General features: G+C 45.3%; 2 protein-coding genes and 1 long non-coding RNA gene across 4 annotated transcripts in view; 1 reads left to right on the top strand and 2 right to left on the bottom strand.

Moving 5' to 3' along the window:
• Positions 1 to 4,301, bottom strand: part of TNFSF10 (TNF superfamily member 10) — an 8,562-nt gene extending 4,261 nt beyond the window's left edge. For both annotated transcript variants that reach the window (XM_015871953.2, XM_015871954.2), the window contains exons 1-3: positions 3,998 to 4,301; positions 1,350 to 1,502; positions 351 to 393 (exon numbers count right to left, since the gene is read on the bottom strand). In XM_015871953.2, the coding sequence (XP_015727439.1) occupies positions 351 to 393; positions 1,350 to 1,502; positions 3,998 to 4,138 (337 nt within the window). In that variant the 5' untranslated portion in view covers positions 4,139 to 4,301. The remainder of the gene's footprint in view (positions 1 to 350; positions 394 to 1,349; positions 1,503 to 3,997) is intronic.
• LOC107318309 overlaps positions 1,453 to 22,847 on the top strand; it is a 22,451-nt gene continuing 1,056 nt past the window's right edge. Inside the window, exons 1-6 of the long non-coding RNA XR_004308354.1 lie at positions 1,453 to 1,563; positions 5,319 to 5,394; positions 5,569 to 5,717; positions 10,040 to 11,040; positions 11,131 to 17,547; positions 18,772 to 22,005. This is a non-coding gene — a long non-coding RNA (uncharacterized LOC107318309). The remainder of the gene's footprint in view (positions 1,564 to 5,318; positions 5,395 to 5,568; positions 5,718 to 10,039; positions 11,041 to 11,130; positions 17,548 to 18,771; positions 22,006 to 22,847) is intronic.
• NCEH1 (neutral cholesterol ester hydrolase 1) overlaps positions 17,912 to 22,847 on the bottom strand; it is an 18,460-nt gene continuing 13,524 nt past the window's right edge. The window contains exon 5 of the mRNA XM_015871949.2: positions 17,912 to 22,419. Coding sequence (XP_015727435.1) covers positions 21,802 to 22,419 — 618 coding nt within the window. The 3' untranslated portion in view covers positions 17,912 to 21,801. The remainder of the gene's footprint in view (positions 22,420 to 22,847) is intronic.

The following is a 22,847-nucleotide window of genomic DNA, read 5'->3' as shown; positions in this document are numbered from 1 at the left end:
AACGGGATCACCAGTGAGAAGCAAAGACATAAGGAGACGTGTCTGTCCCTTGCTGAATGCGGCTGTGCTGTCTGGCTTTAGGTTTTTAACTGGTTAAATTACAAACCGAATGCTCTTGGCTCGTCCCCAGGCCAGGCACCCCACTGCCCCTCAGACCCTTTAGGACCACCCTTCTGGCTCCTGGAAATCTGCCCTCCTGAACCAGGTAAGCGCTGTCCCATACCCTGTGTAACTGCACAACACCCGAGTCCCTGTCTTCTGGGTTTTACAGTACTACTAAAGTCACTACACCCATTTCAGACACCATCAGCAGCTCCCTTTTACCACAATTAATAGAATTATTATAGTACCATTGATTGCAGACATGTTTTCCTGAAGGATTCTTGACATCATCTGCCAACAAACAGAGAAAACTCATTAGCTTGTCAGCTGAAAGCAAAGGATGCAGAAAACTCTCCATCTCCCACTCACAGATGCATGCTATTCTGAATTTGATCAACGAGCTAATAAAAAAGCCTATTAATTTGTCATAATGAAGTATTTCTGCGATTCTGTGATTTCATATCTTTTATGCAACTAAACCCTAGGGAAACGTTTTCAAGAGAACTCAGCCATCTGGGTTTAAATCTCTTGCAAAATCAGATCCTAATGCTTTTCTTAAATGAGATGGTGAACAAGGACCAGCTTCCATTCACTCATTTGGCAGTGCTGCACATCTGTGGGATCTTGGCTCTGGGAAATGACATTTAATACCCCTACCTAAGTTTTTAACTCGGGATGTCTTACTCTGTGCAGCTCTCTCCTTCCCATTTGCTGACTGCTGGTTACCTGCAGTGGTGCAGCAGCCCTGCTGATGCTCTGGGATGATTCATCCTGGCTGATGGATGCTGCCCCTGGGTTGCAGCCAGCTGCCTGCTCTGCCTCAACACATTTCTCACCACCTATTCATCCACCCATCCAAGATTTATCTCCAGCAGCATCCAGGCAGGCTTTTTGCAGGCAAACAGGAGCTGGTGGATAGGTCAGATCTGTAAACACCATGTTTTCCTCCTGCAGGGCTGCAGGGACTTCACTGGCAGAACTTCACCCAGAAGAGACAATTTCAGAATGCAAACACAGGATCCATCCTGGGATGCAAGACTTGCATTCAGGTAAGTTTCAGCCTGAAGTGAATATTTATGTATGAGAGGAGCTCTTCACGTGCTGGAAACTGGAATCTAAAAACAATTCTGATTTTTCAGCCAGGCTCATTTTCACTTCCCACTTCATCCCGCTATTAGCATTCTTTACATGCTTTAGGATCTAACAGCACCACGCTCCACCACTCCAGCACATCAGCTCCCAAATACCTTTTTAATTAACTTCCCCAGGTGCCACTTCACTTGCCAGCAGGGGTCAGCCACTCTGTCTTTGCTTTCCACCACGTCCAAGTTCTGGATGAGGTCTCCCAGCTCCTCCCCGGTCAGACAAGCAGTGCCACTCCTGGAGTACGTGTCCCGGAGCTGCAGCAGGAGAACAGCCACCATTTGTCACCTGGGATCTGCTCACAACCCTCCAGCTGGGGTACGTCACTGAGCTCTCTATGTGTGGGAACACGCTTTCTCTTCTTACAGATATTTGCTAGTGTGAGACAGAATGAGGAATTAATCCCGAGTTTACATATTTATTTAATTATGATGAGGTAGCTAATATGCAGGAATGCATTTATATTATCTCTATGGACGTAAAGTATCTGGGTAACCAGGATCTGTGTGAATACCCAGCACTCAGACAAACAAACTTAGTGAAAATTCAATACTCAGATTAATGTGAATTTGTCATGTTCTGCCTTCAAAGCCTTTCTTTTTGCCTTCCTTTCCTTCACAGATTATTGAGGATAAAATCAAGTATTGAACCGTAATGGCATTTTCTATTCTGTTTTATTAGCCAGTGCCACTCACAACCCAGGCTTTCTCTTTCGGTTGTCTATAATGTATCCCACCCATATCCTGCCCGGGGCCTGTGTTTGACCGGACAACAAAGATAACATCTGGGTTCAAACAGAATTATAATGCTGAGTGCTCATGGCATGGGCTTATGTTTGTACCCTCTGGTTACAGAGGGTAACTGAATCCTTTGATAAAGAGGCAAGAGCAGCAGAAATGCTGACTCCTGGGGCACCTTGCAGGTCTGGTTGGAGTGGTATTTTAAAATCAAAGCTATTGTTTCAAGAAGTCACACCAAGTGGTTGAAATTGTGTGGTTTTAAGGAAAAGCAGCCCTTAAAGCTAAGGGCTCTGATGGCTTCAGCCATGCTGCTCTGGTTCAGTGAGTTTAGCAAAAACAAGCATGCAGATGGGGTACTGCCGTCATTCCCTCACCAAATGGGGTAGTGCTCAGCTCCAGGCCTCTCCCTCATATCCGCAGGCAAACAGCACTGCACCTCTGCCTCTCCCTCACCTGTTCTGAACCCCAACACTTCACCCCTCTGCCACTGCAACTGCGTTTTCCCTCCACTGGGAAATCCTCAGGGCTCACAATCTCGTATCAGAGCCCACACGGCACTGCAGGGCTGCTGTTGTTTCCCTTGTGGGCAGAGAAAGCAAGGCAAGATTTCTGCAGGACTCACCCAGATAAGGTATATCTGCAGCACAGAGTCTGAGGACAGGGCCTATAGAGAGCGCCCTGTTGTCTCCTCCTGCCCCAGGACCGGGGCTGTTTTCAAAACAAGGAAATGTGTGGCTATTTTCTTTGCAGCCCACATCCTAAAGCACCATGAACTTTATTGTGCTCACATCTCCTCACTTCCTTCGATAGCAAAAGCGCTAAAACAAACGGGTGGATCCAAGGACTCAGGTTGGCTGGGGAGAAAAAAAGCCACTATCTTATGTTATTTGTTTGGTAGTGATGAAAGTATCAGCATTAGCAGTTTGGTGAAGGTGCAGAAATGCCAGGTATGGAGCCCTCAGTACAAGAAAGACATGGAGCTGTTGGAGAGGGTCCAGAGGAGGGCCATGAAGATGATCAGGGGGCTGCAGCACCTCCCCTATGAGGACAGGCTGAGGGAGCTGGGCTTGGTCAGCCTGGAGAAAAGAAGGCTGCGGGGTGACCCCATTGCAGCCTTTCAGTACCTGAAGGGAACTTATAATCAGGAGGGGTGTAAACTCTTTGAAAGGGCTGATATTAGTAGGACAAGGGGAAATGGTTTTAAGTTGAAAGAGGGAAGATTTAGGTTGGATGTCAGGGGGAAGTTCTTTACTAGGAAAGTGGTGAGGTGCTGGAACAGGCTGCCCAGGGAGGTTGTGGATGCCCCGTCCTTGGAGGTGTTCAAGGCCAGGTTGGATCTTACAAACATGGGAGTTCGGTGTCCCTGCCAGGCAGGGGGGGGGGGGGGGGTTGGAGCTTCATGATCCTTGAGGTCCCTTCCAACTCGGGTCATTCTGTGATTCCGTTCCGGGCTTTGTGTAAAGGGAAGAAAAGGAGGAGCGCTCTGACCTGTACTCTGATGTTTCTGTACTAGTCTTTATTCTCAGTATTTTGCAAGTGAATGAAATGAAACGAGTGCAGCTCCGCGGTGCCATCATCAGGCAGGGCTCAGCTACAAGTTGAGCAGCATCTCTCGCCCTCCCTCCCAAAGCACCAACCCCCAACGCAGGGAGCACGCGGGTACCCGTAGCATGGAGGGCGGTGCGGGGTCCCTCCATGCAGCAGTGGGATGCGGGACGAGGGCCCACGGCTCGTATCACAGCTTTGGAGGCTTTTTTGTGCCCCCCCCCGGCCCTGCACGATGCTGCACGAGGCTCTTAAAGGCGCCGCCCCCCCCTCGGCTTTTGTCTGGAGCGGTACCATTGTCTGCGGGACATCCGGTGTGAGAGCTGATGCCCCGCACTCAAAGCTGTGCACAAGAAGAAGCAAAACCAACCGCAAAAAGAACAAACAAAACACCCCAAAACCAAAACAACCGTAACTTTTAGGAGCAAAAAACAAGCGTTACCTGCCTGCTACCCCACGGCACCCACCTGCTTCAGCTCGTTGGTGAAGTAAACGTAGGTGACGGCCACGCAGACGGACTGCAGCAGCACCGCAGCCACCAACACGGCCCCGCAGGTGTGTACGGGGCTGAGCCCGTGTGCGGGGCCGAACCCCTCAGCGGGCAGCATCTTAGCGCAGGAATCGTGCTGAGAGTATCCGTAGCCCTTATAAAGGGCCTCCCCCTCGTAGGAGGCGGTGTCGGGCCGCCCCCTGCCCGCTCCCGCCTGCGATAACGATCGTAAAAAAAACGGCTTCTGTGCCGCCTTGTTTAATGCACCGACCGCGTTTCTACGCGAGAAGTTGTCGGGAGTCGGTTGCAAAGTGAGCTGCTAACGTGGAGGAGGAGCCCCGCTGGCTGGGAGGGGTTGTACCCCTTTCTATCCCCATCCTGCACGGAGAACGACTTTGATTGAAGGAAGCAGAGCTGTTTTTTCCCTGTTTACTTTCAAACCGGACAGAAGCGCAAGAGAAACAAAAGTGAAAGCATCTGCTGGACGCTCCTGCATCTCGTAAGGTATCAGAATCATTACGGTTGGAGAAGACCTCTAAGATCCCCAGGTTCAACCCCAACCCATTCCCTCGTGCCCACATCCCTCAGTTCCACATCCCCACGGCTCTGAACTTCTCCAGGAGCGGTGACTCCACCACCCCGTGGGCAGCTGTGCCACTGTATTGGAAGTGCTTCCTAACAGCCAACCTGAACCTCCCCTGGCACAACGTGAGGCCATCCCCTCTCGTCCCATGGCTGTTCCCTGGGAGCAGAGGCCGACCCCACCTCACACAGCCTCCTGTCAGGTGGTTGCACAGAGCCATGATGTCTCCCCTGAGCCTCCTCTGCTCCAGATTGAACCACCCCATTCCCTCAGCTGCTCCCCATGGGATCTGTGTGCAGACCCCTGTGGCTCCATTGCCCTCTGGACGCACTTCAGACTCCAGTGTCTTTCTTGTAGTGAACCTGTTTGCTATTTCCAGTTCTTGCTTTTCTGCACTCAAGTTTTGTCTTTAATAGATGTAAACTCACGCTGAAAATACTTTATTTCAAAGATTCTGAGAGTATAAAATCTCTGTTTTGGTGAAATTCTACAGCAGCAAAACCTCACAGCTGTGACACCAGTTGGAAAGAAGCACCTTTTTAACCAGAAGAAAGTTGTGTTCCATGCATAGCACTGGATGGAAGCAGCTTGCTAGCAAACCCACTGATCCTTCCTGGCTCTTCTATCCTATTAAAGCTTGCCCAGGGAAGCCTTTAACTAGGGATAAGCATTAATCTGTGCTGCAGACTCAGGATCTGTGTTATTGGTCTGGCAGGGAAGCACCTGGCCCTTGAGCCACGATACCTGGGAACTGTTCATCCTGGCAGTGATGTTTCCACAGCAGGATGGAGGTTAGTGTGTATTTATTTCCGTACTTCCCCAACTGATGCAGATGCTTGTTGTTATCAGTTCTATCATCCCACGAGCCCCAGCACTGCAGGCCTGTGCTCATTTTCCAAGGCAGATAAAGCAGAGGTAACTTTTGGATAAGCAGCAGTTCTCAACAGTGGTTTCTCTGCCCACAGGTATCAAAAGGCACAAAAGGCACGGTCCATGCTGGGCAGCAGACCGTTAACGTTGCACGTGTGGGACAGATCACATCCTGGCTCCTGTGGTTGCTGCCAAGCATTCATTGCTGCCGAGGATCTGACAAAAGACATGTCTGCAGCCATGGGTAATCCTGTCTCTGCATCACACGAACAAAGCGATAGCACTGAAACAGGTTCATTGCAGCTCTGGAGGTAGCTGGGAGGAAAGCCATAATGCACTGAGCTGCTGTGTTTCAGATAGGGGAAGAACTGTCCTTTGCACATAACATTGTCCTACTGAGCAATCAGGTAAAGCTTTGAAGCATGAAATTTGATTATATTCAACGCAGATGAGTGCCCTTAACCTCCCTTGAAAACAAAAGGCAAACATTTCTCTTTAGGATGCTAGATCTCTGTGCAAATATAAGTCTTTTTCAGAGGCTTCTTCATGGTGAAGCAGAAGTCATATGTCTGTCTAGCTTCGCCCAGCTAGTTTCCTGCCAGGACCATCTTGTGGGCAGGCTAATGAGTGCAGGGAGTAGCTGTGTCTGTGTCTTGCACTGCCAGCACCTGTGCATGTGTAGGAAGATCTGTCATCTATGGTGGTACTGACTGCTGTGGGTATACCGTTAAATTTGGTTTGTTTTTGCTATGAGGAAATGGCCATTTCAGTGCTGAGGTGTTGGGTTGCCTGGTGGCTGCTTGTGGACACCAGTCAGTTGCTGAATGCTGTGTATTCTGATACAGATACTCACTGAGATACAAATGTTCTTGTGCCACTTCTTTTACATCTATTGAAAGACTTCATGGCAGTAGCTTGAACGTTTTATCTGCTCAGTCTTTCAAGCTGCATAGTTCATATAAGAAAAGCAAAAACAAGAAGGAAATCTGGCCATGGGTGTTCCAACTCTTTAGCTCTGGGATGCGGAGGACCTGTGGGAGTGAGGTATAGCAATTCTCCCTCAGGAAATAGTCTTTGGAGTCCTTCAGTGTGTTGGTATCTGCAGCATCTCAGATGCAGATGTTTCCAGGTTACCGGGTATGAATTCAAAGGGCTGTGAGAGCTCAGGTTGGCCTGCACTGGACAATACCACCCAGAGCTTTAGAAAAAGCCTTCTGAGGTCAGTGATAGGGAAAGCTGTAGTGAAGTGCAGGATGGTGCAGGCTGGGAGGGGAAGCTGAATTACTGGTGCATGTTGCTGTCACTCAGTTGTAGTAAACCCAAAGGGAGACCCTGGAATGCAGGGAACATGCCAGTGACATCACAGTAGTGAGAAAATTGCACACACACTAATATTATAGAAGGTGTTGCATAAATGTCATGCAGGAAGTGCAGGAATACTTCTTTTGCTTATGTGGATCTTCAGTTTGTGTTTTCAGTGATGCTGAGTAGCAAGTGCATTTTCATTTCAGGCCTGAAAAATGAGTCTTTATGCAGTGAGGAGCAGAATCTCCCCTTAGCTACCAGCAAACCAAGGATCAGTGCTGCTCTGTGGCCTGACTGCTGCACTGAAGGGACCAGTGCTGCTCCAGCACTTAGAGGTGGCAAGTTTGGCCAGGTGCAAGGTGAGTTTCTGGTCTTGAACAGCACTGAAACACAGAAAACAGGGCAGGAAAGAGCGCTGAAAGGGGAGCTGTCTCCTGGGTCAACATGCTTTTATTTTCACCATTCCTACTCCAAAGTTGTGTAATATTTAACTGAAAAAATAGAACTATAGCAATATTTAACTAAAAGCAAACTGCTGCCTACTTCACTGAGCTGCAGTGTATTTACTCTTAGAGCTCAGGTTTTTGCTTTGCCAGGCTTGGTTTTTTCAAGTTGAACTCAAGCTGACAGCAGTGTGTGAGAGGAGAACTGGAGTGTCTGGGAACAAAAGGTTTAACAAACACTTCTTTAGTCTCTTAGAAGAAGGATTTCCTTATTTACTTGGGAAGGATGTTTAGAAAGATTCCCGATAATAAACAGCTAATTCCTAAATTCCTAAGGTAGAGAACAAAATATTTTTAACAGCCAGTTTCAGAGCTGTGTGTTTGCTGTATGAAGCCCCTTCATTCTGAATAACTCGCAATACTTGGTTTTTCTCATTAGTTGAGATGTGAGTTAACACATAAGCAAACCACAGAGACTTCTCTCAGCAAGTAAAACATTCCCAACTTGTATTCGACTTTGTTCAGTCACTTCTCTTATTTGTCTGAATATCAACCTTATCAGCAGATTAACTACTATTCTGGTCACTCAGAGCTGCCAGGTAACTTATTAACAGAAGGTTTATTCAGGTAATGCAAATAAAGTGCATTTCAAAACAAAACATAAAATGGCAACAGTTAGTAAGAGCCTTCACAAAGGTGCTTTGAGTCCCATTGAAAACTCGCATTTCTTTTCAGATCTGAATGCACAGTGTTTAGGGATCCACACCATTTCAGACTGTGTTTCCAAGTGGATGTGTTTGTGTAGAGTTGTTGGGTCTTCCTTTAACTGGAAATCAGCATGGGCAGGATTTCTGAACTGGATAGGATGACCGGATTGTTTAATGGGAGGGAGAGGCTGCAGGAGGTAATGGATAGGGTGTGTGCAAGGGTCCTGCAGCAGGTAGAGTAGGGAGGTCTTGAAAATCCCCACTGCCCCCACATCAGCATAGGAGCCAGGCAAGCCTTGTGAGTTCCTCCTTGTAACCCCCTTGGAGTTGCTTCTTTTACCATGGTTCCTTTGGAGCTGGGGCAGTGGCAGTTCCTGGCCATCCACTCCCACTCTGTACTGGAGCTGACCAGGACAACTGGGGCCACAATGCAAAGGTAGATCACAAAAGAAGGTCAAAAATCAATTATAAAAAGGTTTGTACTGACTCTGTTTTCTGGAAGCTGTTTCGTAGCAGGGGCAGCAGATTGGTTGGACACAGCTGAGGGCATGACAAGCTGCACAGTGCAGCAAAACATGGGAGGAGACACTTGAAACAGTTTTTCTATGCATGGACATGATTTTGTGATGACTTATATATGACCTTTTCTAAACACCATCTCCTACAATTGATCATGGATCTTAGATTAAATGAGGAAAACACTCCAGTGCAAGGAGACACTGGCTCAGGGAAGAGCTCAAGGTGAGGAGGGGAGCCTGTGCTTTCATGCTGCTCAAACAGATTGGGGGGAAGATCTACCTGATTATTATCCATCATGAAATTAATTTTGGAAGGCAAAGGCAATTAATGAGAAATAGCTACTATTTACGAGAACATTTCATGGGGATTTTTTAATTTCAGTTTTGCTTTTGTGTTCTTTGTTGGTAGTAGTTTCATATCCAGCAGTGCTTCTTGGCAAAGGAAGTGCTAAGTAAAACTTGGTTACACCCATGCTTTGTTCCAGCAGCCACTTCCAGTCTGGCACTTGGACAATGCAGTGGTGCCCTTTGGGAAGGTCTCTGCTGTCTTCTTCAGTTCTCATGGCTGGTTTATGATGTGGTGGCACAAGTTTATGTGATGTATTTAAGGGGCAAAGTGGTACAGGGCTGCACAAAGAGCCTTCATCCAAGGCTGTGGCCTGAGCTCCCCTTTCATGAAAGAAAGGCTGGGGTCATTCACGTGCTCCCTTCCACCACAGTTTAACAACCAACACTTTTTGAGCCATATTGAAACCGCACTGATGTTACTCCATGCCATTGCCCAGATGTATGAAGGGCATTTGCCTTATTTAGTGAAATACAGCCCCATCTTCCCCATAACACATTTTGAAGAGAAAGGTGGAAGGTGGAGCTGGGTAAGTGCACGTGGTGGCTGAAGTGTGAATACTAAGAGCAGGCTGTGAATTTTGAATTCCTCTTTTGACACAAGAGCTTAGCTCCTAAACTAGGAATCAGAGCCCTTGTTCTCACTGTTATCGGCAAGTTCACTGTTTTCACTATTACAACTGAAACAGGAGAACTGGGTGTGTAATTACGTTAATTTGAACAGCAAGACAACTGCATAGCACAATATGTTTGCCAGCTGCTTCTGCTTGCAGCTAATGGCTCTACATGTGTTATTTAAATTACAGGATAGCAGAGGACAAAAGCTCTTACAGATCTAGATATGAGGGTTATCAGGGTTTTTCCATTGTGATTGCCCAAGAGGAAAGATCATGCCCAGGACCCTTGCTGGGAGCAGAGACCCCTGGTGTGCTCTGCAGATTTGCACACAACTGTATTTCCTTTTCTTCTCTTTGTCTTTTTAAGACACTGTTACCACTACTGACAAGGAATGGGGGTTCTCGCTTTAATTTTGAATCAGTCAAAACTGATAAACCACCCAGAAGTAATGGATGTGCATTTTGAGCACCCCTTATTGCAGCCTGCCTACAGAACCTACTTTCAAGCAGCAATTTCCTCATCTACTCTCTGGATATCTTGTGAGAAGTTAGAAGTGTTTTATAAATATTCCACACGTTGCCTGTTTTTCTCCAGTTGTTTCCTCTTTGCTCACTCAGACATTTTCTCCAGGGTCATCTGAGGCTGTGATAACGTGCAGAGCATCCCTCAGCAGCCTGCCAAGCCTGCAGAAACCTCAGATTTACACCATATCCACCTTCAGCAGGAGTCAGATCATTTGGGATTTGCACGCATGGTCCTCAGAATGGAGGTATATACAGGTTTGGTGAATCAGATGGATCCTGAATATATACCTTCAGTATATGCATGCATATATTGCTCAAGTACTTATATTTCTAGCTTGAATTACAGAATTGTAGGGGTTGAATGTACGCTTATCTTGTTATAAGCATAGCATGCACTTATTCCAAATAAATAATGTGTGTTTTATTCCCAAGGGAGCACAATAGCTGGGCAGGGACAGCAGATTGCAGATAACATGCTTATAATCAATTAGCAGGACAATGCAGTCCTTCGAAGTTTTCTGCAAAGCATTCAACAAATAAACATGCACTGAAACGGAAGGGAAACTATGGAAGATATAAACTGGCAAATGAGAGTTTTGCTAAGAGAAAAAAGCAGATGAGAGCACATTGTTCAAAAAAGTCCCTTTTCATGGTGATGCTGATGGCTTTCTTCCTGGAAATTTGGCACTGTGGATGTTTAGAAAGAAGTGTGCCAACAAGAAGTGTGCAGCTCCTATGCTCAATGGGTTTCCATCTGGTGGGGCTCAAAGAAGAACCCCTTGCACTCCACCAAATGAGTGTCTCTTTGCCTGCTGTGGAATCCAGGCTCTTTACAGAGCAGGAACAAGGTAGATAGGAGCCCTGATGTAAGTCCTGATGTAGATTAGCAGTGCTTTACCTCCTCTGAAGTGTATGTGTTGCTGGGCCTGTCCCTTCCCTCCTTAGGGACAGCCCAGGTGTGAGATGTCCTGGAGGTTGACGTTCCCAAGCCCTACAGCTCCTGTCACCACTCATGATGGAATGCATGGAAGGAGAAGAAATCATTCTAATGGATGCTTGATCTTGCTGTTGTTCCTTTAGACACCAAACTGTGTCCAGCTGATGGAGGTGTGCACCCTGGGACAACCCAGCACTCCAGAGTGCAGCCTTTGCAACATCCATTGCACTCACCTTTATCTTTTTCTCACATTCACGCAGATAGAAAACATCTTGTCCAAGCTGGCTTCCAAAATTTCTCCCTAAGTTCTGCTCTTTGGTGGGGTCTCAGCAGTTACTGCAGAGCACGAGTCCTGTGAAGGTAAGAGAGAGGTAAGAGAGAACAAACAGGGTTTAAGTTCCAGGTCTATAACAGTGTCACCAGTTTTGTGTAGCTGCAGAAGTATCTGTGCTTTATCCTGACTCAAACAGCATCAGAGAAAGGTCAGCTGGTGGTCAGCATCGTGCTTCACTGGGTCAGCAGCACAGCTGAATGTTTCCAGGAGATGAACATTTATACGCCCCAAGGAGCATTTTGAAGGTATGCGTTATCTGTTTGTGAAATCCACTTTTCCAAAAGCAAAATATTTATGTCTGAAGCTTTAATTCCCAGTCATGGCAATTCACTTCCCTGCAACTCTGCTCCGTGTTGTGAGTGCTCTGAGCGGAGGGGACGCAGCTTGGTGCTTGGGCTGCGCTCCTGGCAGCTGTAAAAACCGAGTCATAACTTGCACACCAAGTGTTGTGAAATCACTGGCACTGGATGAACAAGGAACAGCTGGATTCCATCCCTTAAAACACCCCATTTTGACTGTAAAGCAGTGCTCATGGTAACGCTAATGTGAATTGAAGATTGTTAGCTAAACATACAGGGAAGCCAAATATGTCTGTGCACTGGGAGGCATCAATAGGCACGTGCACAAAGACCCCACTTCACAGACAACCCCTGCAGAGCCACAGGAGCGATGCAGAGACATGCTTTGTGCACAGAGACACCCAGCTAAATGGATTACCTTTAGCTGCTGAGAAACATCGCGGCCCTTTGGGAGCTGGTGGAGAGGAAGAGTTGTTGGAGGAGCACCATCACTGCTGAGCACATCTGGATGCTGACACAGAGTAGAATGAATGACCTGTTGATGCCAACAGCAGGCTGCTGTGTGACTCCCAGCTGCTCACTCCCACTGTTTCCCTTGAAGGACCTTTCCTTGTCCTGTGCCAGCATTGTGCACACACACAACAAATATTCCATATGGGGTTTTTCTTCCTGCCTGGAATTTCCACAAGTGTTTTGTTGTTAGAGCTGATGAGTCTGGGCTTTGAAATGTGTGCAGGTATCTTTGGGATGGCGCGTTGGATTCGATCCTACCCTTATTCCAGTTAATACCCAAATTCACATGAAGTGCAGCAGGAACGAGCTTGTTTTATGGTGGACAGCCTGGAGACACTGTACTAAACAGTGTGGCTTTCCAAAACTGGATGTGATTGACAGCACTGCCGTAGTGTTTTTTTTAGACTGGAAGGCCAAATAGTCTGTGGAGAAGCCAAATACAGACACGTTTTCTGTATAGTCAGCAAAAAAATGCTTCAAAACCTGCTGAACAGCTGCCAGGCTTTGGGAACTCTGAATGCAATACACACACAATGGGGTCAACTGTCTACCACCATTAAAGGTGAAGCTCTCTCAGAATTAACAGAAATATTTGAGATAATGCCAGCAGAGAAGGTGACCGGCTGTGCTGCAGCTGCTGCATAGAGCCCCGGGGAACCAGGCTTTCCCAAAGAAGCCCTGGGAGCTTGGCAGTGTTGATAAATACCTGGTTACTTTGTCTACTTATACAGGACTCAGGCAGATGAGCAAATTGCTCTGTCTCCATGAACGTTAGCAGTTTCAAAGCAAGATGGCTCTGCCCAATTCCTGTTCCTCCTCGATCTGCCTGCTACAAGCTTTCTCACACTGGTGTGAGGTGCTGATGTGGAAGGGGATAGTGTGGCTTCAGCCCCTCTTGACATTCGGGATGCACTTCCCCAGCCTGTTTTTCCATCCTGCTGTGTGAAATTAATTTTGGCAAAAATCTTGAGAGAATTAAACTGCAACAGAGCGACCTCCGTGCTCAATTCATATTTGCTGCCTGCCTGATTTATGTTGAAAAGAGGCACTTGGGCATGCCAATTATCCTGTCTTTTATTTGCCTTGTGCATTGAGCCTTTGGCTACTAGAATTAAACTGGAAAATGCAATTAAAAGCATTAGCTGTAGCAAACATACCACGAAATATCATTATATGCTTGACAATGTTCTCCTTCATATTGTTAATCCCCCCAGATCTACCTGTGCTATTAGATTTCATATATGGATTTTATTTTTCTCAATAGACTAAATTAATTGGGATGAGCAAGTTGTGCACCTAATTGTATAAAGAGAGAAAAGGAAGATGTCACCGTACTGCAAAACCTTTTGGTAAACAGACTGAGCTGGAGCTGGAGAGCAAACATTATTCAAGCTTCAGATGTTTGTGGGTACCTTGACAGTGTTCTGCTTGGCTTGGTACAGCTTGGAAGTTAATGTGTATGAATGAAGTCTTTGGGTGAGACGAGAAGTGCTCGGGGTGAGGTAATGAGTGAGGCTGGCAGTGTCTGCCAGGGCTGAATGCTGGGCCCCATCTGCTCCCTTCTCCACATCCTCCCAGCTGAAGTTCAGCAGATCTGAGTAGATCCATCCTACCACGCACCGAGTTACCTGTATGGGAGCATGTGCTTGTGAGATGCACTGCTGTCATCCTTCAAGGAGCAAACTTAGATGAAAGACAAACTTCCCTTGCTCTTCTTTCCCAAGATAATACAGACCATCAAAACATACCAACATTCTGACTCAGCGCACAGTTACAGTAAGTTGAAAAGCCAGGAATACACCAACATTGAACACAGCTGCCAAATTCCTGCGGTTATTTCCCTGTAACACAGTCTGAGGAGAAAAACAATAAAGATAAAATAGGCTGAGATGATACTAACCCTGCAAAGACTGCAAGGTCAGGTTACCGGCTTTGCCAGTGAAGATCCAAGAACACTTATCTCTCATACCACTAAGGTGCATGGCCTTCCTTGTGGTAAGAATATACGTGAGTCATGCAAGTTGCATGCAAAACATCTTTAAAAGGCATCTCTTGATCTCTGATAGAAACACTATTGCAGAGAGAGTTGCTGCTTCCTTGTTGCAAAGACCTGACAGAAGTCCTGCTTACCTTAAGTCTAAACCTTCTCTCTAGCTGTGCAAGGAGTTCCACAGAAAACAGATATCTAAGGCTTGAAGAGGTACATGTGGAAGAGAGAATCAAGAGGAATCTAGTCAGGCCCAGCTCAGTGGTGACATACAATGCCTTGTGTGCTGACAAACAGGAAGGCTGTCATCTCTGCAGCAGTAAAACAGATGGAATTGGGGAAAAAAAGGCAACTTTTTGGCTAACCAGAGGCTGCCAGGAGTGGTGATACCTGACTGTGTGCTGTTGGATTGCAACATTTCGCCTGCTTCTATTAGCCCTGGTGGGAAGTAGAAAGGGATGGATAAGCCTGGAGACTTTGCCCTGCTGGACTTACTTAACTTAATGGTTATTGCTCAAGATAGATTAGAACAAAAACATAAACGAAACTTTCTTCACCCAGGGGAAACAAAACTTCCCTGAACTGATACAGTTACCCAAGGTTTCTTTGGGGTTACTCTGGAGGAGGGATGCGGCTCCATGAGGACTCGGCCACTTGTCTGGGTGTGTGCAAATGTAGGGGCTGCAGCCAGCTCCCCATGCCTGGACAGCAGCCCCAGCTCATCTGTTTATGAGCATTTCAGGGAAGCAATCCTAGGGATAGGGCTGAGCAGATAAGCCACAACAGCCTTGTTTTCTTCTGAGTTTTCCTGATTGTTTTATTGGTCTCTGGGAAATCACCAGGTCAGAATGTTTTGAACACACCTGCCCTGAGCTGCATTTTGCCTGTTGGGAAGGGTTATGGTAAAACACCAGTTGGGTTTTGTTGTTCCAAGTACTGCTTGCCCTGTGCTGGTGCCAGGGGCTCCTTCACACGCAGATTAGATGAGGTAATTATCCATGTGCGGGCAGAACCTGCCTGAGTTCCTTGTTTTCCTACTGGTCCCTCACAGTGACAAAGCTGAGGAGACCCCAGGTCCCCACGTGCCCCATGGCTGGGGACAGCTGGCTGCTTTGGTGTGGGGACTCCCATCAGCTGCAGACTCACAGCTCCTAAAGAAAACAGGCTTTCTCTTGGCTGCAGCAGGCTGTAGCTAAGGTCTCAATGTGCTGATACCTTGATCACCTAATTTCTTCCTTAACGATTAGTGAAGTCTCTCCAGCTGCTGTGAGGAGTAGGGTACTTTCAGAGAGCTTCCAATGCTGCCAAGCTTGGAGCACTTTCAGTGTTGTGGATAGTCAAGGAGTAAAACAGCAGGAACCAGGATCCTGGCAGCTGATGAATGTGCATTTATGCATTCAAAACTTTCTCAAGCAAATTGCTGACACTGAGATGAGCTGCACTGTGCAGGACTGGGCCCAGGTGGGCACATGCAGAGGAGTGCAAGAACTGCTCCTGAACCAGCCTCAGCTTGCAGATCCAGCAAGCCAACACCCTCAGAGCTCATGGAGACCTGGCACTTATACAAATGCTGCTGAGAAACTAACAGCGATACTGGGAGGTGGAATTCCCCTCTCCAACACGTGGTAAACATCCTCAGCCTCCCTGTGCACCAGGCCCTGTGCTGCTGGTGGGAGAGCTCAGCACAGCTCACTCCCACTCTTGTTTCTTGTGTTGATTTTTAAACCTTCTCCTGCAATGACAGACCCCTGGATCCTGCGACCACAGCAGTGCTGCTCACAGGAGGGGTTAGGCATTAACAGGAAAAGCACCTTCTGCCTTAACTTGTTTTTCAGCTGGAAAACAGAGATTTGACTACAAATCCTGGTACCGATATTAACTTTTAATGATTTCTGTGTCCTGACTTGCTTCACAGGCTGGCTGGTTTTGCTTCCAGCTCTGCAATACTGAGTCACATAGGGTCAGGCTGAGGCGGACACCTGCAAGTAGAGAGTGACAGATTGGAGCTGAGTTAACCAAGCTGCCCTTCACTGGTTACAGAGTGAGTAAACAAGCCTGTTGAGGAAGTGTTAGGAGGAAGAGCGTGCAGCTGAGTTTTCTTTGGTGGGTTAACATGCAAATAGCAGGTTCCCTGCTCTTCACAGCTCAGGTGATACTGTTCTGGGCAGGCAGAAGAGAGCAGAGTGGTCTCCGCTGGGGATAAAGTTGTATTTCAAAGGAACACCAAGAAGCAAGTTACAATTAGAATGTACATTTGGGTGGCTCCAAAAGCTGGGATGGGCAGCTGATGTAAGTATGAACTTGCATTTGCCTCAAGGTGACATGTCTTTTAGTTCTTGCTCAAATTCAGAAACTCCCTTGGAAATGCAATCAGGTGAGAAAATTACCAGCCCAAAAATCAGGCTGATGGCAGTCACTGAAACAGGTGGGCTGAGGCCAAATTCACGCCAACAGCCTCACCTTAATTGGAGTGAAAGGAGCACTACAAACCAAGAGTCAGCCTATAATCCTTAAGGAATTGGTTCTAGGTTTGTTACTGTTCACACATCACACATAGTGTATATATGCATGTTTATACTTATTATAAGTGGTTTGTTAGAGCAAATCAAGACTCCAATGGAAGAATGGCAATGGTTTGGTTCTGTGTTTTGCAAGGAATCTCAAAGCTCAGATTAGCATGAACTCTGCACCTCATCCGTGTGTAAAGTCATGACTCAGGGCCTGGGCAGCCACAGGTCTTGGCACAGCTCCTGCTATAGGGCTGCGTTCCTCCTGTTTGCAAAACACTCTGCACGTGAGTCTTTGTTTTAAACGCTCCCTCTGCTGGCTGCCGTGTGAATTATTGCATGCTAATTCAACACCTCAGACCGCATTTCAATTGCAAAGAAGTTCCTGGGTTAACAGCAAAAGATCTTTTTCTTTATTTCTCTACCACGCTCTGAATCCCGCAGCTCAATTGCGATGCACCTACAGTGTTTGTAGGAGAGACCATTTTCTACTTACACCACCCATTACCAATGGCTTAAATCTCTCATTACAAAGTGTGTTGCCCTCTTAAGGAGCTCTGCCTCTCCTGCATCCCCAGGCTGTCTTACTATAAAGCACAGCAGATAATATTGTAATTTCTCCCTTAACAAATGAAGGCAGTGATGGAAATATTTAGTGCTGGCTTGTTTATATACAGCAAGAAAAAAATAAAGTAATAATAATAACGAGTTTTGATAAAGGGAGATTTAAAGGGGAGATTGTAGCATTTCTATTTGCTTTTTCTTCTTGTTGAATAGCTGATAAACACAATGAAATGCTGCAGAAAACCACGGTGGAAATATTAAATTAATGTGAGGAGTTGAAGGCAGTCCTGGGGTACGGCTGTGATGTGCTGCCAAAGACTGAACCAGCTCTTATGAAAGGAAGAAATACAGCTGGTCTAGTGCCAGAGAGGAATTAAAAGCCAGCAGAGAGCACGTCCTGCTCCTGGAGACAAAGAAAGGAATGTGTGGTCCTGCTCCTAGGAGGCTTCTCAGCGCGAGGCGAAGGCAAACAGGTATGAAAATAGAAATTGGACATACACTGGGTAAAACTGATTGCAAACATATCATCTATTAGCACATTTATAGAGCAAAATGAGGGACGTGAGCTCGGCTGCCTGTCCTGAAGGAGAGAGTGACAGCACTTGTGCAGGCATTGTGCCTTATCCACTGCAAACAAACGTAGTCAGCATCCATTGACAGATATCAAGGGAAGGAAGGTCATGCACACTGAGCATGGACACACAAACAAGGATTTCTGCTCTGCAAACATCCACCCTGGTTTGGATCCAGCATTTGGGGCAGTAACTATCACTGACCTCACCTAAGTGAGAACTCAAATTGGAAGTGTTGCACATGTAGAAAAAAGAAAAGCAGCGGTTTTGAGAAAAGCAGCAGATACGTTTCACTTTATTTCTTCTTCATTTCGGTTCCACGTTTGAATCACATTTGCTAATTAGATCTTACAAGATCTTTGCCCTGCAGGGGGAAAGAAGCAAGCAAACAGTCACATGTAAGTTACTGAACACATTTACATCAGGTATGTTGCACTTTGGGTTTCTGAACGTCATAAATAAGAGAACTAATTACACCAGCTTACAGATCAGAGCAGCTTAAGAGGCTTGTCAGGTTAATCTAACATGGGAGAAAGTTTCTCACTGTTTAATGGGAGATTAGACACATACCCATTGATACACATATACAAATTGGTATTATTAGTGAATTTTATGTGCTGTTACAACATTTTCATTTTGGTTGGGGTTTTGAGAAATGCTCAACTCCTGTTTTTTAAGAGGTTCTAAGCTGCACAACCAGAAACTTCATTTAGTTCTGTGAATGTTGGCTGAAACCTCCGGGGAACTGCTAATGCAGTTTCCATAGCCATGAAGTAGGACTGAAGTCACATTAATTGTAGTGGGGGAAGGAAATCATCTTTAGAAAGCAGCTACCTGTGATTGTTTAATGAAAAGGTTATGAAACAAATTTTGAGTTAACTTTTAGAAGCAGATTTTTCACCACACTTGTGAAATAGCGTTAGAAGCGTTTCTGCGTCTGATCCTAAATCGTGCAAGGTGCCCTAAGCTGCTTTGTGAAACTAAAGGAATGAAGGTGCTACTCACATCCACAGAAACACGTCAGGACTGTAAGACTCTTTTCAAATGAGGACCATTAAAGAATGAAGCACCACATGAACAAATAAAGCTTTTTAACATGCATTAATATTAACTTCTTCCTTACAGGCACCAGACCTCTGTCAAGGTGCTGTTAGTGCTCTGCTTGGGTGACTGCAGCAGTTCAGCTGGAAGCAACTCTGAACTTTCCAAAAACCAAGCAGGAGGAAAGGTGAGAAAGCAACTAACACTTACTTCAAGGTTTACACTGAATTTTAATCAAGTGTCCTGTGCAGCTACATACCAAAAGGTCTTTTGACAGCTGTAAATTTACCTCTTTTTGTATGCAATGGGGAACGCAATGCATCTTTGCAGCCATTATGTAGTAAACCATGCAGATGCAGGGCATAAGCAATCAGGGTATAAGACAGAACTGGTTAATACTGTAACATCTCATCCAAGCTGTGCTGCCATCTTGGATGTCAGGTCAAGCTGGTGTTGACTTTGTAAATACATTCAATCCAGTTATATACTTACTACCACTTCTTGTGCCAAGACTTAATGCCAAGACTTAATGTGCTTCAGTGCATGAAGGAAATATACAACCAACTCCAGGAACAGATATTCCAGCTCTCCATTTCAGTTAAAAAATCAAATAAAATACAGCAGTGAATACATTACAACTTCATAGCAGATATTTATAACTTAGCTATAAACAAAGGCTGATCTAAAGCTCTGCAGACAGCCCTCAGGTAATGGAGTTGCCATAGAATTGGTAAGAATATTAACCATTTTTTTCCCAGTATTACAACTACTATCTTTTAAAGACTGCAAGTTAATATAAATTACAACTTTTCTGACATAGGGAAGTGGGAAAGCCAGGAGAACCTTATTTTGATTTATTTTGAACATATTTTGATTCTAAGTCCGAAACCAAGTAAGTGGAGCCATTTGCATACAGTGAAATGGACACTGTGCAGTCTCCATTTCAAGATGAGTAATTTATGAATGGACAGAACTCTGATATCTCTTTTAAGCGTAAATTGTATCTACTGAGTTGTGTCTGTGGGGGGAGGAAGGGAAGACAGATGACTGAATATTAAAAAAGAATATTGAATACTTCTGCAGTGTTAAGGGGACATGCAGGCCCAAGTTCATTCTGATCTGAATTGTCACTTGGCTGCTCTAATTCCACCGAGCCTTGTAACAATCTAATTTGACAAAGAATCTGGGCCACTGCTGAAACAGCTCTGGCTTGTGACCTCCACATGAACCTGTGTTCAGAAATTAGTTCAGCCTGCATGACTGAGTCTACATGGAGGCCATGTCCCATTAGCAGCTTAATACATACTGCAACCTTAACAACCTGGTGTTTTTAGGACTTGGCGATTGAGTAAATCCGTTCTCCTATTTAAGTTATACATCAGTGAAAGTGGACTGTTCTGTATATATTTTAAATCGCAGAGGGCAGATTGATTTACTTTTCAGAAATAATCCCATGATGTTGTTTTTGTTCTGATTCCCCAGCAGGTAACAGCCCTCAGCTTCCTGCTCTTTCACACAAGGCAGGATAGAAATCAGTTCCCTTCCAAGGAGGACGGGCATCCCAGCAGCGTTGCCTGCAGTGGGGCAGAGTGCTCTGAGCCAGCTGCTACACGATGATGGACAGTTAAAAGCTGAGGGGTCTGTTCAGTGCCTGCTATTCAGCATTGGACCCCCGTGCCTCACTAATGTCTGTGAATCTGGCTTCACAACTCCTTTGTGAGGTAGGAAATGACTACTCCCAGTGTGGCAGGGGAAGAAAGTGAGGCACGAGGAGATTAAGCTTTTCTCCTGGGTTCCTACAGGAAGTCAGCAGTAAAGCTGACAATGAATTTAATCCCTAGCTTAGTCACGGGACAGCCATTCTCTTTGCCTATTGACTGGGCACAACGTTTTGATATAGCCTTCATTTCTGCAAGCAGCAAACATCCTGAAGATAGACACAGTCGTAAGTGGTTTCACTTTGCTATTCTGCATCTCTGAATATTAAAGAGGGGCTCAGCCCACAGAGATGTGCTACACAGTGGCTAAATCATCTTAGCTACCACTTAAGGTTCAGTCTACAAGACAGAGGAGGTATAGCAGCAAAGTTCCAATTTAATTCTCCAGTGCAGATTAGAGCCCACTTCTGTTTGCTGTTTCCTTCCTTCCTGGAAGCATGAAATACAGTAAATGCTACTAGAACAAAAGAAAGTCAATGAACAAAGACTTCTACCATTAATTACAAACAATAGTGCAAACCACACAGCAGATTATTTTTAGCACGCTCAGTATTTTCTGTGAGGAGGTCACAAAACTGAGGCTTTAAAAACTCAGTGTCATACTCTTAGCCAAGTAAGTCAGCTTTGAAGCTCACACAATCAACCTAGATTCTGCAGCTACGTATTTTAGTCTTCGTATTTCTATATATGCTATAATGTTTTTTAATTTAAAATACTGAAAATAGATTCTGTTCTGTGCTTTTATAAAATATAAGCCACTAAAAGTCCATTAAGATTGAATTCCAAGGCTGAATGATGTGTTTGGCTACGAGACTTGCTTAGCATTATCTTTACTGCCCAGAAAAGCAATTCTTATTATTTTTAATTTAAGAACCATTTCTCTGCGTGCCTAAAAGCCAACACCTAAATCCATTCCTGTAATTCAAATGTGCATCTCTGCTGTAAGAAATGAGAGGGCTCGTGCTTTTCTTCTCTATCAACAAGTGCTCAGCACTGCTGCAAATTAGTTCTCCCTTTTTATAAGTATTCAGACGTAGATGTAGGTGCTTGGCTTTACCTGGCCCCTTTCTAAAGTTGTGGCCTTTATGCCTAATTAAGAGAGAAAGCCTGAAAGTTTTAGCTAGTGAAGAATGTGACAGGAATGCTGATCTCCTTGTACAACATTTGTTTATAGCTGGCAAATCATCTGAAAGGAAGGAAAGAACCTGAAGTCTGAAAAATACGTTACAAAGGCCTATTGAGCAGGTAAACACTACAGTTAGTGGTCTGTGGTCTGACCCAGTTGCAGCTGAATGGATGAAATCATCATTTGGAAAAGTGCACTTTTTCATTGATTGTTCTCTTACAAGAACAGACACCAGAGCTGAGCGCAGTGTCTTCCAGAGAAGCTCTCTCCTCAGAGGTTTTCATCCAGCCACTTTATATAGCTGTTTCTGGTCTGAACTCCTGCAGAGAAATCAGTAGGCCAAATCGTGAATATCATACAGCCATGAAAGCAGTCATCAAAGTGATCAAGTGTGACTTCCACTCCAGCATTCTCCAGCCGCTTGGCGTACATCACCCCGTCATCTCTCAGGACGTCGTTCTCACAAGTGAGGATGTAAGTCTTTGGCTGCAGCTGCAAAGTCTCATTTTCTGCAAGCAGTGGGACTGCTCGCACATCAAGCAGCGCTGGTATCTCCTGGATTATTTCAGCATTGCCTGTGGTTTGTACTACAGGCTTGTAGTTCTTTTTGAATGATGAGGGCAGTAGAGATGTCCAATTCAGACGCCCTCTGAAAGCCAGAGCTTGATGTACATCAAGAGCAGTGTGATTGTTAATCAGCAGCGAGTGAGCCAAGTCGTAATTACCATTGAAATAATCTATCCAGTAGTTAATCATGACATAACGAGGAAGAACAGGCATATTCATATTCTGCTGATATGAAGGTGTATTGAAGTCAAATGCCTGAAGGACTGGGTAAATTAATGCCTGCAGTTTTGGTCTGATGATCAAATGCTCATCCTTGCTAAGCTGTGGGAAGAACGGGATAGAAGTATGATTATAAAGAACACAAACATTACAGTATCAACCCTGAACTTCACACAAACAACAGCTTGATAATTTTTAGGCAAGATTCTGTTCTTGTGCAATTCCATTGGCAGATAAAGCTATTGTTTTGTCTGAGCCTGATCTTTTCCTTTACTTGTAATGATGATCACTCAGGACAGTTCCAGTATCCTGTTTCCAACTGAAATCAGTAGCAGATATAAAAAAAACAATAACGTGAAATTATTCTTCTAGCACACCTTCCCAGTTGAACTGTTTGCAGCTGAAGGACTTATTGAGTCAAAGGAGCTATCTAAACTTTTAGTAGCTTTTCAAGGATTTTTCTTCCATGAATTTATCTAGATTATTTTTTTTAGCTTTTGCAAACCGCTGGCATCTGGTTTCCTCTAGGA

This window comes from Coturnix japonica, chromosome 9, assembly GCF_001577835.2.
Source record: "Coturnix japonica isolate 7356 chromosome 9, Coturnix japonica 2.1, whole genome shotgun sequence".
NCBI lineage: Eukaryota > Metazoa > Chordata > Aves > Galliformes > Phasianidae > Coturnix > Coturnix japonica.
Note: the sequence above shows the minus strand (reverse complement) of the source record. Positions and strands in the feature narration are given on the sequence as shown.